We start from the raw sequence: 14827 nt of genomic DNA, 5'->3' as shown, positions 1-14827 counted from the left end.
CAGCTAAGCATCCAATGCTTGATTTCAGCTCAGGTCATGATCTCGTGGTTTGTGGGTTCGAGCCTCGCGTCGGGTTCTGTGCTGAGTGTGGAGCCTGCTTGGGATTGTCTCTCTCACTCTCTGCCCCTCCCCTGCTTGTGCTCACTCTCTCTCTCTCAAAATAGATAAACATTACCAAAAAACAAAAACCCAAACAGCCAAAAGAGCCAAGAGACCCAAGGACACGGCAGAACCCGATGGACCTGAGGAGAGGCGCCCTGGCCTGCGCAGCACGGCCCCCGCACCCCCTCGTGCCCATCTGTCTCCTGCGGGACACGCTGCACCTGCGGTTCTGGCTCAGAGCGAGAAAGGGAGGTGACATCCTGGTGGCCGTGCCGTAGGGAAACAGCACACCACAGCTGCTTGTGCTGGGGGAGGACTGAGGGTTCGCGGTTGAGCCCACATCCCGCCCGACCCTGAGTCCCAGAGGCCACTGGCGGCGGCCCCAACGGACGGCCCAGATCCTTCCCCCCTTAGCCAGCGCCGCTCCACACTCGGGCCGGGGCTGGGAGGGCGGCCCCGCCCGGCAGCCGGGAGGCCCACCCCCAGGCAGGAGCCGGCCAGGGCGAGGGCCGAGGCAGCGTGGGCAGGGGCGCTCCTACCTGAATCTCCTCTTGGTACATCTTTAGGCTCAGGTCACTTTTGGTCCTCGATCTCCGTCCCAGAAACACCACGGAGTTTTGCTGAAGAAGGGCGGAGGCTTAGGGACTGCCCGAGCTGGCTGGAGGGGAGCACGGTGGGGGAGGGCCTACGCGAAGCTCAAACCCGCCCCCTCCCCCCTCCGCTGGAAGCGGCCCTGAGGCTCCTCACCTCGTGTCTCTCCATCTGAGAGAGGACCTTCAGCAGCCGGCTGACGTCCGAGGTGGCTCCTCGCACCTCCCGGTAGAGCTCCAGGACGGCAACCAGCTCCTCTTTGGAGATCTCCTTCTCCAGGGTGATGCCTCCGTCAACTGTGGGAGGGGAGCCGGCGCTGGGAAGGAGCCTGGGGCTCAGAGCCCCCGGTCTGCCTTGGTCCGCTTCAGCCATCCTCCCTGCTGCCCCGGGGAGGGGGGTGGGGTCCCGAGGTTCCCTCTCTGAGCGAAACCACACCCCCACCCCCTGCCGCGTGGCACTCTCGTCCCGCCCCTTCCCTTCCCTTTGCTGGGGCTGGCAGGACGGCTGGTTGGGCCAGCAGCGTCTAGGGGACAGAGGTTATGGCAGGGAGTCTGGGCAAACAGCAAATGATCCCGTGGCCTGAGGGGACAGCGATTTGGAGACGAGTAATCGGTATGTGGTGGCTCTGGAGGATGGGGCAAGAATGATCAGTACGCGTCAGGCCTGCACCCTGGAACAGGCGAGCCGGTGACCAGGGCTGCGAGCACCGAAGCTGTAGGAGGAGCCACCGGCGCGACATTTACGCCCCTCAAGTCTAGAACGACACTGTGGACGCAGGTGATAACAAAGAGGGTGACGAGTGTCTGGGAGGCGCAGGGAGGCGGGGCAGAGGGCGGCTGTGCTCACAGGAAGCCTGTCCCTGCTGGGTGATGTTTCTAATCTCAGACACGTAACGTTTTTATTCTAAAAATGAGATCGAGGGCGTTCTTCGGTCGTGACGTGCGTGAAAATCAGCGTGAATGAGGGATGTCACAGGTCAGCCAGACAGGTATCAGCTGAACTGCCAGAGGCCCGGACGACCAGACAGCCGAAGCGGACGGCCAAGAAGCGGACAGCGGGGCAGCCAGCCGGGTGGGCAGCGGGGGACGCGTGGGCCGCGGCTGCCCGCACAGACCTTCCGAGTCCTGGTTCTTGCGGCTGTAGTTCATTCGGAAGACGAAGGCCTCGAGGATGAAGGCAACGATGATCGTCATCACCACCTGGCGGGGGGCAGTGGGTGTGAGCTGCTGTGGGGCCTGCACTCAGCAGAGCCCGTCGAGGCCCGTTGCCCGGGCCGGGCCCCTCCTCCCCGGGGCTGCCACCACCCTGCAGGGGCAGCCGGAGACTCAGAAGCGAAGGGCGAGGGGCGAAGGGCGTGCTGGGGCCGGGGACCTACCATGGTCACGATGTAGAAAGTCATGAAGTACAGGCGGCTCCAGTGGGAGGTCTGAGAGGTGACACCTTCCTGGGGACACAGGGAGGCAGCCAGTGAGCAGGCGCCTGGGTGGGGCCGGGTCGCCGTGTACCCCGGGCCCCTCCGTGGTCCCCCACACGGCCGGCTCTACACAGACCCTGCCTGATTGGCCTGGGGTTGTGGGAGACACAGGAGGGGGACCTCACTGCCCGGGTCTCAGAACTCCTCTGTGCTGCGTGAGGCCCGGATGCTCCCCAGGACCGCGGGGCTCGAGACTAACGCGGGCGGTCTGTGCTCTAAGAGGCAGTGGCACTCAGAAGGGTTTAGGGAACGGGAAACAAAAGCCAACCACCCTTGCCACACCACCCCTTGACCGAAGAGCCCCTGCCACGGTGGGGGGAGGACGGAAACCCACGGGCTAATGGGCATCTCCTGGCCGCCAGGGCTGTACGGGGGGCAGGGATGGAACCTATGTCTAGCAGATGCAGAGGGGTGGCTCCTGGGGCCCAGCCCCGACAGTGGGCTCTCGGCAGAACCCCAACCCTGTGTGACCCAGGACCCCATCGGGGAACACAAGAGCGACGCATCCCATCCAGGGCCGGGCAAGACCACAGGTGGTCTCAGAGGCTGGTGGGAAGATGCCCCCCCAGGAGCGGACCGAGGTCCTTACCATGATGATGTACCAGTTGTTGACAACTGTGAGCTCGAACAAGGTCACTGCCAAAGGGAAGGGAGGAGGAGGAGTGTTTTGATCAGGCTCGCTTTTTCAAAGTCCGTTTCAGGTGGCCTCTCTCCGCCTCTCCTGGGTACCGTGCACCTAACTGATGGCATCCCACCTGCCAGCTTGGGCTGTGAGTTCCAGAAGTGAGCGCCACCCCCCACCCCCCGACTCCCACCCCACAGGAAGCGCGGCAAACTTGGCCTGTCCCCAAAAGGGCGTGCCTCCTGCCTCAGCTGCCTGTGACCAACCAGGGCTGGGGGTGGATGGTGGGGAAAGAGCAGGCAGACCTTGCTCGGTAGAGATCTGGGATGCCCCGAGGGGCTCCCCTTCCTCTTGACCTATGCCCTGCTCCTGCCCCGGCCTCTCCACGGAACCCAGGAGCAGAGCTGTGTGGGCCTGAGCCTGGGTCAGTGCAGGCACCGTGGCAGGTGGGTGTGGCTGCGCCCCGCCCTGCGGTGTGGGGTTGTGACGGGGGGTGGGCTCCCCAGCATCGGGCTGTACCCCTTCCGGCAAAGCGCGGGGCTCTTCTGCTCCCAGGAGTGAAACCTGGCAGTGAGTGAGGGCTGGCGCCTGGCCTGGACTGCACCCCTGGGACCGGGCAAACCACAGGCTCCACTGAGGCTCGAGGGGACTCGGGAGAGTGTGGCAAACGGCTGGGGGAGGGGAGGCCTCAGACAGCTCTGCTCCGCCGTGTCTGGGGCCTGCGGTGACAGAGGCGGTGTGCCCCGGGGGCTGTCCTCCTTGGGGCCCCTGCACTCACCGAAGCTGTTCAGGATGTTGTCAAAGTTATTGAGATAATAGTAGCCTGCGTCCACAACAGTCCTGTTGCCCACGGTGTGATTGAGCCAGCGGTAGGCGTCGGCCACTGTGCTGGTACTGGCCAGGGAAGCAGAGGGAAAGTCTCAAGGAAATGGGCCACCTCGACAGAGGACAAAAGTCCAAGGTCCGGGCAGGGAGCATCTGTCCTGGCCCAGCCCCCCGCATCCTCGCCCATGTTCCTGGCTCAAGGGAAGCCCTCGGCTCCTCTCACCTGTTGGGGTGCTGGTGGGAACCCCTAGGCCTGCCCCCTGCTTTTCTGTGTCCACTTGGCATTTCTCTGCTACCAGCAGCCTTCTCCCTCCCAGCTACCGGAGGGAGAAGCTGGGAAGGGTTCTCCCCAGGCTGGGATCTGCTCTAGAGCCTGTGTGCGGGGTAGTGCGCCCGGAGCGGGAGCTCCTCGCCTGGCTGGAGTGCTCCGAAAGGTCGTCCCTGTCTGAGAGCTTATTCTCTGTCTTCCTTCCGGTCCTTTATGGCTGATCAGTTAACATTCATGCCAGAAATTCTACACGTCTGGTCCCGGGGCCCCCAGGGAACTTGTTCAGCAGGCAGTGCCCTGGTGACGGGGGCACCATAAAGTGTGGGGCCCTGGGGTGCCTGGGTGGCTCAGTCGGTTGAGCGTCCGACTCTGGCTCACTCAGGTCACGATCTCACGGTCCGTGGGTTCAAGCCCCGCATCGGGCTCTGCACTGATAGTTCAGAGCCTGGAGCCCGCTTTGGATTCTGTGTCTCCCTGTCTCTCTGCCCCTCCCCTGCTCATGCTCTGTCTCTCTCTGTCTCAAAACTAAGTAAAAACACTAAAAAAAAAAAAAAAGTTTGGGCCCCCTGCTATCGGCCTGTGGTTCTGGGCCCAGCCTGACGCTCAGAAGGGCTGCCAGCGTCTTAGGAAGGAGTTTGTGCTTGAGGCCTCCCGGGCCAGATTTTAAAGAGAACACTGCGAATCCAGAGTTAATGCTTTCAAGGTGGTGGCTTGCAGAAAGGGAGAGGTCGTGGAGGCTGTGCACTCCACCCCTGTCCCCAGAGGCCTTCCTGCGGGTGTCCACTTGTCTCATGCCAACAGGCTGCCGGAGATGACGTGTCTGCCCAGGCCCCCCCGCCCCCAGACAAGTGGGAGGAAGCCACGGGACTCAGGCCCCAAGCCCCAGGCCGCTCCTGGTTCTGCGGCAGCCTGAAGACCGTCTCAGCCCCAAGGGCGAGGTGACGGAGGCCTGCTTGGGGACAGGGACACCTGCTCACATGTCCCTGCTTCAGAGACAGCCCTCTCTGATCCCAGGTCCCTCACTTAGCTACTGCGCTGAACGGAGCCAGTGAAAGCAAGGCCAAGGGATTCCCAGGCCTCGAAAGGGTGTCGCGGCTGGGAGAGGTGTGCCCGAGGCCCCTGAGCTGGGGGCGACCTGCTCAGTGGGGCTGGCTGGGCGACCCCCCCACCCCCTGGCAGAGACACAGGCTCCCTGCGGGGCTGGCAGGGCCGGGCCCCGCCGAGTACTCACTTGCAGCAGTTGGGGTAGAGGATCCCGCAGAAGAATTCCATGCCCACGATGGCGAAGGAGTAGTAGAAGATGAGCAGGGTGAGGCCCAGGCTGGGGAGGAGGGTCAGAAGGGACAGGGCGACTTAGGGCCAGGCAGGAGAGCCCAGCGCCTCCGGCGGCCCCGGCGTCCTCAGACCCACTGAGCTGACTGACAGACAGGCATGCCCCTAGCCAGGTTCACCAGCTGGAAAGTGCCTGCAGGGAAGGGGCCTCGTGATTCAGGTCTGGGGTCAAAAACGGCTCGAATCAGGACTCTAGGAACAGATGCCCCTTCACCAGAGATTCACCCCTTACCTGTGAAGGTAGACTCACAGGTGACCCCTTACCTGTGAATGTAGACACAGGCGGTAAGTGAGTTGACAGCTCCCTGCCCTCCCTACTAGATATTTCAGACAGGTCAGAGGAGAGAAGTGGCGCCAGGGAGACGCGTGGTGGCCAACATCTCAGCTCCTTGGAGACCCGTCAGACTCTGCATGTCCGTCCTTTCCGGGCCTCCCCCCGCCCCGCCCGGCCCCCCCATCCACCCCCCCCCGGACGGCCGCCCAGCCGCCCCCTCGGGGGCACAAGCCTCACGGCGCCTGGCCCTGGAGCCCAGAGGCGGGGCAGTACCTGGCCATGCGCGGCAGCAGCTCAAACATGGTGTCCAGCACGTTGCGGTACCTCTTTTTCAGCTTGAACAACCTGAGGGACGAGAGCAGGTGGCGCTCAGGGGCCGGCACGGCCGCAGCCCACTCCTCGACCGGCGCCTCTCTGCCCCAGGCCCGGTGGCCCTCGGGGCCCTGGGAAGGGGCAGCGGTGGGGCCGGGACACCAAGGCTGGATGGCCCTCCCCGGAGGGACCCGGAACCCGCCGTGTCCCCCCAGTCTCTCGCTAACGGCTATTTGCCGCGGTTTTCTTTTGGAGCCGGGGGGCTCTGTGAGGGGCAAGGCCTGGCTCGGGACGGGGTGGCAAACCTCGGAAAGAAGGGACCGGAAGCCACGCCCACAGAGGAGCCTGGCGAGGGACGGGTCATCGGTAAAGGAAGGACGCCCTGCGTGGGGAGGACACGGACGTTCGCCTGACCCCGGCCACCACCCCCGGGGCATGGCCACAGGGTCTTCTAGAGACACTGCCCTGGCTGCCCCCACACCTCCACCTCTCCTCCCAGGAAGGCCATGTATGGGGTCATGCCCCTCGCACCATCAGAGGCCATGGCCTTCTGGTTTATGACTCTGAGCATGTCTGTTTCCGTGGCTACAGCAGATTTCACCACAGGCCGGGTTCACCCAAGCCGCGGGCCACATTTCTCCTCCACAGTCAGAGGCTACTGGTCCCGGTGACGGGAGGAGACGGGCGGGCCGCACATCCCCACAGGAAGGCGACAGGGGCCGGGTGCCGTCATAGGAGGGTCTGACACCAGGCTTGCGAACCTTCTGGCTCCTTCCGGCCACTTCCCAGATCAGTCCCAAGGTTTTCCCACCCTCCCCCTGCCCGCCTCTCCCCAGCCCCAGCCCTGTCCCTGTCACCTCAGCAGCTGGAGGGGACGCAGGACCACTATGAAATAAAAGGGCTCCATGTTGAAGGCCAGAGCCAGCAGTCCCAGGAAGGCAAACACGGTCACAGAGAAGTCGAACCTGGGAGGGAGAGGAAGGAGCCACGGGCCATTGGGCCTGTCCTGCCCGGAGCCTGCCTCCCTCCCACGGCTCCCCGCTCCCCAGCCCCATTCTCAACGCTCCCTTCCAAGGAGCCCACCCGCCAACCTCAGCAAGAGCAGAGTGTGCCCAGCAGTGGCCCGCAGCCGCACAGCTCAGGAAGCAGCTTCCTGCCGCCTGGGGGTTTCTGAGGCCGGCCTGGCCAGCCCTCCAGGCATAGCACATACAGCAGGGATCAGAAATGCCCAGAACCACCCCCTCTCCCCACCAAGGTCCTGCACTGGTCTAACGCCGTACGTCGGGTTCTATGGGTGACCACTGACCCCGGTGAGGCTATGGAGGAAAAGGGCGGGATTCCCACCTAGAGCCCGGCCAGCCCTGCCCCAGACAGGGCCTCTGTCCTCTGCATACGTGTGTTAAGGCCCTGAAAACAGCATGGTGCACACGCTACCACTGTTCCTCCTCGACTCCTCTGTCAAGACTGAGACCTTGTGAGGATAGCCTGATATCACGGGCGAGTCAACTTAAGTGGGCGGGAGGTGGCCTCTGAGGTCTCCCTGGGGACAGGGACAAGGGCCACTCGGGTCTCGTCACCACCCCCAACCGGCTGCTGCTCCTTCTCTGTCGGTATCGTGGTTTCCATGGGGGAGGCAGGAGCTTCGTCGTCAGGGGTGGGTGTAGGGGCTGAATGGCTCAGGAAGAGCCAGCCTAAGGCCCCTTAAGACGCCACGTCCCGGAGGAACGGGCCAAGGGACCTGAGAGAGTAAGACAAGAGCCTGACCCTGGCGTGTCCCGGAGCCACAGACGGAGCTGTACCCGGAGACAAAGGCCTCGTCCTGTCCCCGCCCCCTCCTCCTGCCACCGCAGAAACGTGTGCTGCGGGTGTGTGGGGAGAGGGCCTCTCTTGGTCGCGGACGTGGGTAAGACACACACTCCGCACTCACAGATTCCACCCGGAGGACAGGTACTCAACGGGGCCCAGGCCAGCGACCTTCAGGAACAGCTCCACCCCGTAGACTGCGAACAGAAGGAGGCAGTTAGCAGCGGCCCCGACCACAGCCTCTCCCACACCTGCCTTGGCTCCGTCCCCCCCCTGAGGCTCTTCTGGAGGTCTCCAGCCTCTGCGACAGGCCACGTCACACCCACTCCGCCCCTCCCCCCGGGAGAGGCCCAGCCCAGAGGCTGGTCAACTGGGGCCACCTCCAGACAACCCCCAGAATGGGGCAGGTGAATGGGGCAGGGCGGTGCAGTGCGCTCAGGGACGTTCAGGCGTAAGAGGAGGAGGGGGAATGTCAGGCAGAGGGGGGGGGGCACCAGGTGGACAAAACAACCTTGGCAGAGGCCCCGGGTAAGAAGGGGCCCCGGGCACGGAGGGGCTGGGGAGCGGGTCGCTGTTCGGGGTGGGGGGGGGGGGCACAGGCCGGGGCGAGGGCGGAAGCTGAGCGGGCCCCGGGTGGCCAGGCAGTGTGAGTCACGCCCAGGATGGGGACGGGATCGGGAGGGCGGCGGAGAAGCTCAAAAGAGCTTTGGACGGGGGTGGGACGGGATCAGACTCAACTCCTGCCCCATTCTCCCCAGGCTTCCCTGTTTTCGAGGAGAGCCGCGAGGTGCCAAAGCAAATGAGGGTCCTCCCGGCCCGGCCGTTCGGCACAGCCACCGCCAGAAACCTACTCGTCAGGAAGACGACGTAACTCCAGGGCACGTGCTTGGAGAAGAAGTTCCCGCCTGTAAGACAGGAGGCGGGAGCTCAAGCTCAAAGGCACCAGGTGCGCCCACCCGAGGGCCGGCCGCCCAGCCAGGGCTCACCTTTCAGTGTGAAGGTCTCCACGAGGATCCACACCCCGTTGACGGCCACCACCAAGTCTGCAAACAGACAGGCTCGTGACAGACAGAGGAAGCACAGGCGGGTGTGCGAATCTCTAGCTCACAGCCGTAGGCTCCCCCCACCCCAGACCCCGGCCCCGTTCCCCGGCAGCCCCGGGCGGCGCCCCACACGCCCATGTGACAGGGGCTTCTCTCCGCTTCGTGCTTTTACCACGTGAGCTACACCAGCCAGGGGTTTTGCGCAGGAAATTGCTATGGATTCCTAAAAACACCCTCGAGGTCACTGCTGTTGCCAAGTCCGTGTAAGAGGTGTTTGAGTATTAAAATGTTTGCTCTTCCCTAGATTTTAAGAAAGGCTGCGTGAGGGGCGCCTGGGGGGCTCAGTCGATTAAGCGTCCGACTTCGGCTCAGGTCAGGATCTCACGGTTCGTGGGTTCGAGCCCCGCAGGGGGCTCTGTGCTGACAGCCTGGAGCCTGCTTCGGATCCTGGGTCTCCCCCTCTCTCTGCCCCTCCCCCACTCATTCTCTGTCTCTCCCTCTCAAAAATAGACATGAAAAAATTTTTAAATAAAAGAAAGGCTACAGGAACCAGTTAGCAAAATTACGCGTTCATTTGATCTTTCACATAGCAATCCCACTTCAAGGGATCCACTCTAGCGAGACACTAGCGAAACCCAAAACAATGTTACCGCAAGCCATTTGCGGGAGAGCTATCTGTGAGGGCAAAAATCTAGAAATGACCTAAATGACCAACAGGGAACTGGTGGGATCAACTATGACGTGTTCGTGAAATGGTGAAGTAGCAACTCTAAAAAGAAATGAGGAACGTCTCTGTATATTACAATGGGAAACAGTCTCCCGAATATATTTTTTAAAAAGCCGAAAAGGTGGGGAAGAAAGTGTATCAAGTATGTGACTGTTTATTTAAGACACGGGGAGAGGCACGTATATGCATCTACTTAGAGTTTTTAAAAACTGGAAGAATAAACCAAAATAAAAGTTACCCATTTGAGGGGGGGGTTGACAGGATATAAATGAGACGTCCTTAAATATACTTTGTTTCATAGGTCCGACTTGGAAACGCATAGATATTTTACATAAGTATAAAACAAAAGTAAGTATTTTTAAAAAAGCAATCCTTGAAAATGAAAAATAAAACGAAATAAAGAAACCTAAATGTGTCTCCAGTTGGTGACACACCCACATGGGCGGGGGCGGGGAACTACTGTGACCTTGACGCACAATAATCTGAATGTCTATCCCTGGAGTGACGTACTAGGGTCTGTGTTGTTGGGACAGTGTTGATACCATTTTCTGGAGATAGTTATGAGTCTACCGTGGGGTACAGCAAATGAGTAATTGTGTGAATGGTGCTGGGAAGCAAGATTTTAAGACTGGAAATCTGGATTTGAAAGAATGAGGAAGTTAAGTAAAAACACGGTAGTCCTGAATTTGAATTAGAAATGTCAGGGGGCGCCTGGGTGGCTCAGTCGGTTAAGTGTCCGACTCCAGCCCAGGTCATGATCTCACGGCTTGTGGGTTCGAGCCCCGCGTCGGGCTCTGTGCTGACAGCTCAGAGCCTGGAGCCTGCTTCAGATCCTGTGTCTCCCTCTCTCTCTGCCCCTCCCTCACTCGTGCTCTGTCTCTCTCTTTCAAAAAAATAAATATTAAAAAAAAAATTTAATATGGAGAACAAACTGAGGGTTACTGGAGGGGCTGTGGGAGGGGGGATGGGCTAAATGGGGAAGGGGCATTAAGGAATCTACTCCTGAAATCATTGTTACACTATATGCTAATTTGGATGTAAATTTAAAAAAATAAAAAAATTAATATTAAAAAGTTAAAAAGAAAGAAAGAAAGAAAGAAAGAAAGAAAGAAAGAAAGAAAGGTCAGCAGAAACTCCGGAACTCCGGATACGGTTTATCTTCAAAGACAAAATCCCACCTCTGTCCATGGAAAGGCCTAGAAATGATAACCAACTCCAAGCAGTGAGCACTTCTAGCATTTCAAACTGTGGTCTCTAAACACCCTTTCCCACTAAATGGAACCAGAGCTCCTTAGAAAGTCTCAGTTCAGTGGCGCCTGGGTGGCTCAGTCGGTTAAGCGTCCGACTTTGGCTCAGGTCATGATCTCACGGTCTGTGAGTTCAAGCCCCGCGTGGGGCTCTGTGCTGACTGCTCAGAGCCTGGAGCCTGTTTCAGATTCTGTGCCTCCCTCTCTCTCTGACCCTCCTCCGTTCATGCTCTGTCTCTCCCTGTCTCAAAAATAAGTAAACGTTATGGGGCGCCTGGGTGGCGCAGTCGGTTAAGCGTCCGACTTCAGCCAGGTCACGATCTCACGGTCCGTGAGTTCGAGCCCCGCGTCAGGCTCTGGGCTGATGGCTCGGAGCCTGGAGCCTGTTTCCGATTCTGTGTCTCCCTCTCTCTCTGTCCCTCCCCCGTTCATGCTCTGTCTCTCTCTGTCCCAAAAAATAAAATAAACGTTGAAAAAAAAAAAATTAAAAAAAAAAAAAATAAATAAGTAAACGTTAAAAAAAAAATTAAAAAAAAAAAAAAAAAAGAAAGTCTCAGTTCAAGCAAACCTCCCAACTAGTACTGCCTAAGAGAACTTCCTGTGACAACAGAAATTTCCTTCTCTGTGCTGTCTAATTGGTAGTCATTAGCTGTATGTGGTGCTGAGCACTTGAAATGTGGCTACCGTGGCTGGGGAACTGAATTTTTCATTTTAGTTGCTTAAATACAAATAGCCACACATGGCTAGTTGCCACCACATCGGACAACACAAATCCAGATAGAACCACTGAGTTACAGGAACCAAGCAACGGGGGGAATACACAAAAACAAGACCGAGGGCCAAACAATCCTGTCTCTTCAACTAAATGTCGCAAGAGGGAAAAAAGGGATGGAAGAGAAACCTACAGACTGAAACAGACTTAAGTGGCAGAGCCACTGACCACATCCTGTGGTCCTGAAATCTGTGTCCGAAATCTCCAGGTCTGGGGAGGAGTCGAAGAGCCACAGGGAGGGTACAGACGGACAGAAAGACTGGCCGTGGGGGACCGCTGTTGAAGCCAGGTGACCGTGGATGCTCACGGTCATCTCCCCGCTTTTATGCATGCTTGGAATTTGCTATAATAAAAAGTCAACAACATGGCTGCAGGCCTAATCTCTTGCCTCTCCACCTTCTGGAACAGTAAAAGACTCAGGCAGGAAGGGGCCCGGAGCTGTGGTATTTCACACTTACACATGAAATACTGGAAGGCCTTGGACTTCACAAGGATGTTAATTCCTATTTGAAGAGAATAAATGTTAATAGCGAAATCTTCACGTGCAAGCACACATTCCCCTACCACACACTTCACACACGTGAGCAACCAGGGTGTTTAGGCCCAGGGGCGAGGAAGGAACGGGTGCTGTCACAGTGACCCCACGCTAGTGCTCAGGCAAGACCACACCGGCAACGGCTGCTCTGGGGAGAGCCCGGGCAACCCGGAGCCAGGGCAGAGCCTTCACTGCTGCTGGCCTTGACCCCGGACCATTTATTCATCCACTTGAGTGGTTATCATCCCACGGGATGGAAAACCCTCTACAGGATATGGGATAACAGCTGTGCCCCAAGCCCTAGCTGTGGGAGAAGTCACAAAATAGAACATACCCCCTTTACTCTCATTCATAATGGCCCATACCCAGGCCTCAGCCTTTCTGCACGAGAAATGCCCCATGAGCTCACTGGATCTTTGAAAGTGGCACTCAACTAAGGGGCGACAATAATATGGGCGCTTTGATGTTCAAATTTTGAATTTTATGCTATGCAAGCATGATGTAAGGGATCACATACACCAGTTACGTATCCTGTCAGGATGATGGTCATAATACATTATTTGGTAAAAAGGCAGGGTTGGGAACCAAGTCTATAATGGAATCCTACTACCTTTTAAAAAGTACACAGAGGGGCGCCTGGGTGGCTCAGGCGGTTACATGTCCAACTTCGGCTCAGGTCATGATCTCACAGGTTCATGAGTTCGAGCCCCGCATTGGGCTCTGTGCTGGCAGTGCAGAGCCTGCTTGGGATTCTCTCTCCCTTTCTCTCTGCCCCTGTCCCCACGGGTGCTCCCTCGATCTCAAAATAACTAAATAAAAATATCTTTTTTAAAAAGTGCACAGAAAAATAACCAAACACAGAAGGAAACACATCAGAAAATGAACAGTGGTTACCTCTAGGTGGAAATTTTTCATTTTGTCTGACTTTGTAAATGTTCTTCAGTGACTATTCCACAAAGGTCTTTTGGTCTGGTTTTTAAGTTGCTGATTTCCTTCCTAGTCCAACACTTATTTGCCTGCTGGGGTAGCCACACTGTCTCTTGTACACACACACACACACATTCAGACGCGTACGCACACACATACAGCTTATGAATATGCTCTTAAGATGCTCGTCTGTGGTCTCTGGAAACCTCCATCTGTCCCCAGCTGCCGAGATGTCACATTCAGGCCAACCCTACCTTTGAAGATGAGGAACGCTGTCCTGGGAAGCTCATCGAACCAGTGTTCCCTGTTTCTCTTTGCCTGGCCAGGAGACAGGGCCATGGAGAGAGGGTGTTAGGACCGGCGACCAGAACCCAGCCCTGGGGGACCAGGACGCCGCTTTCCTTCCCTGCTTCCCCAGCTAACTTGGGGAAGAACGAAAACACTCGGGGATCTAAATGACAACAAAGACAGCCAGTTTACTGAGCATTTAAATGGAACCATGCACGTGCCTTCCTTTTATATGATGCTGGAAATAACTGCAGGGATCATCGTTATCCCATTTCCCAGGTGGGACAAGGCTTGGAAAGGTTCCAACACTTGCCTGATGTCACACAGTAACTAATGCGGTCTACCTGAGATTCGGTGCTCTTAATAGGGAGGCTACAGGGCAAGTGTAAGGGCACACGGATGGCCACCTGTAGCCCTGCAGTTGGGGGGTGGGGAGGCAGGCCGAGAGCCGAGCTGCTCCAGTGGGAAGGAGTCGGGCCGCCAGTGCGCCCAACGCGCGCCCCCCCCCTCCCATCCCCCAGCAATCAGCCCCGCTCCCTCTCTGGTCTTCTGTCTCGTACGAACACTCACCTTCCACTTCAAGGCAGCAACCTCGTAGATATCATAAAAGTCCTTCAGGCTATTGTAAGCCACATGGAAAAGTAAAAAAAAAAAAAAAAAAAAAATTCAGAACCCACTGCCACTGAGTTTCAGGACTCCCTCGTCCACCCGTGGTCACCTTTAAAGGGGCGGGACACCTGCGACCTTCAGCACCTCAGTGCCCCAGGGACCCTTACCTGCAGGCAGCTGATTTCCTTCCTCTGGGTGCCATGCCCACTGAATCCGATTGGTCTATACTGACTACTGATGGCTTTAGTCACTAGGATTCTTAGATAGCCAGGGACAGAGCCTCCTCTGGTGGAGGACTGAATGGAACAGCTGGGACTGCGTTCAGCCCAAACAGAGCTCAGCCGCTCGCGTTTCTACAGCTGGCCCTCTTCCTTCCCCGGAAACAAGGGTTCGGATCATCAGCATTCTGGAAGACCAGGACTGCCCACACACATCTCAGGGCCAGTTCTGGAGGTTCTGCCAGGAACCGTGGTCAGAGGGCGTGTGTGTGTGTGTGTGTGTGTGTGTGTGTGTGTGTGTATGCGTGCTCGCCTGGCTCTGTGGCTCCGCTCACATGGGATTACCCCACCTCACTCAGGACTCGAGAGTGAGTGGCAGAGCCGGACCATTTCACGAGACGATACACTCCCTTTTTTGTCACGCCAGCTGGAACTGGGTTTGGGTTGGACTGCCGTTACTTGTGAAAAGAAACCGGATGAACGAATGCCATCTACGTGTGTAAGAATCTCTGTGGCGAAAACTAGTCTCTCAGAAGCTTCTTTGCCCACCCACCTCCTGGGGCCCTTGCCCGCCCCAGCTCCCTCGTGTGAACACCTTGTCCAGACACCCCGCCCCACCTGGCGTCCACTCTTACCTGAGCAGAGATGTGTTGCTCTGATTCAGGGCCTTGAAAGTCAGGTAGCGCTCCCTGGCACTCATCCGGGGCCTGTAGAAGCGCATCAGGCCTTCAAATTGCCTGTAGGAGACGCCGGCGGGCCTCTGCAGGGAGAGGACAGAGGGCCATGCGAACACAGGGAAACACAGAGCCCAGACTGCCCTTCCCTTGGGGGCCGCCACTCCGGACACCCAGGACAACG

At 58.1% G+C, this 14827-nt stretch overlaps 1 protein-coding gene across 4 annotated transcripts in view; it reads right to left on the bottom strand.

The window, feature by feature from the left end:
- TPCN1 (two pore segment channel 1) overlaps positions 1–14827 on the bottom strand; it is a 62314-nt gene that overhangs the window by 2636 nt on the left and 44851 nt on the right. For 3 of the 4 annotated variants that reach the window (XM_042911325.1, XM_042911326.1, XM_042911327.1), the window contains exons 12-27: positions 14605–14729; positions 13713–13761; positions 13109–13172; positions 11851–11895; positions 8590–8646; positions 8455–8508; positions 7728–7800; positions 6658–6765; positions 5762–5833; positions 5114–5203; positions 3568–3683; positions 2757–2803; positions 2069–2137; positions 1808–1892; positions 850–989; positions 642–722 (exon numbers count right to left, since the gene is read on the bottom strand). In XM_042911325.1, coding sequence (XP_042767259.1) covers positions 642–722; positions 850–989; positions 1808–1892; positions 2069–2137; positions 2757–2803; positions 3568–3683; positions 5114–5203; positions 5762–5833; positions 6658–6765; positions 7728–7800; positions 8455–8508; positions 8590–8646; positions 11851–11895; positions 13109–13172; positions 13713–13761; positions 14605–14729 — 1275 coding nt within the window. Of the gene's footprint in view, positions 1–641; positions 723–849; positions 990–1807; positions 1893–2068; positions 2138–2756; positions 2804–3567; positions 3684–5113; positions 5204–5446; positions 5479–5761; positions 5834–6657; positions 6766–7727; positions 7801–8454; positions 8509–8589; positions 8647–11850; positions 11896–13108; positions 13173–13712; positions 13762–14604; positions 14730–14827 lie in introns of those variants that run through there. The other variant, XM_042911328.1, reaches the window with a different exon arrangement.

The sequence above is a fragment of the Panthera leo genome, chromosome D3 (assembly GCF_018350215.1).
Source record: "Panthera leo isolate Ple1 chromosome D3, P.leo_Ple1_pat1.1, whole genome shotgun sequence".
Lineage (NCBI taxonomy): Eukaryota > Metazoa > Chordata > Mammalia > Carnivora > Felidae > Panthera > Panthera leo.
The sequence above is the reverse complement of the archived record's forward strand: the minus strand, read 5'-3'. Positions and strand labels throughout refer to the sequence as shown.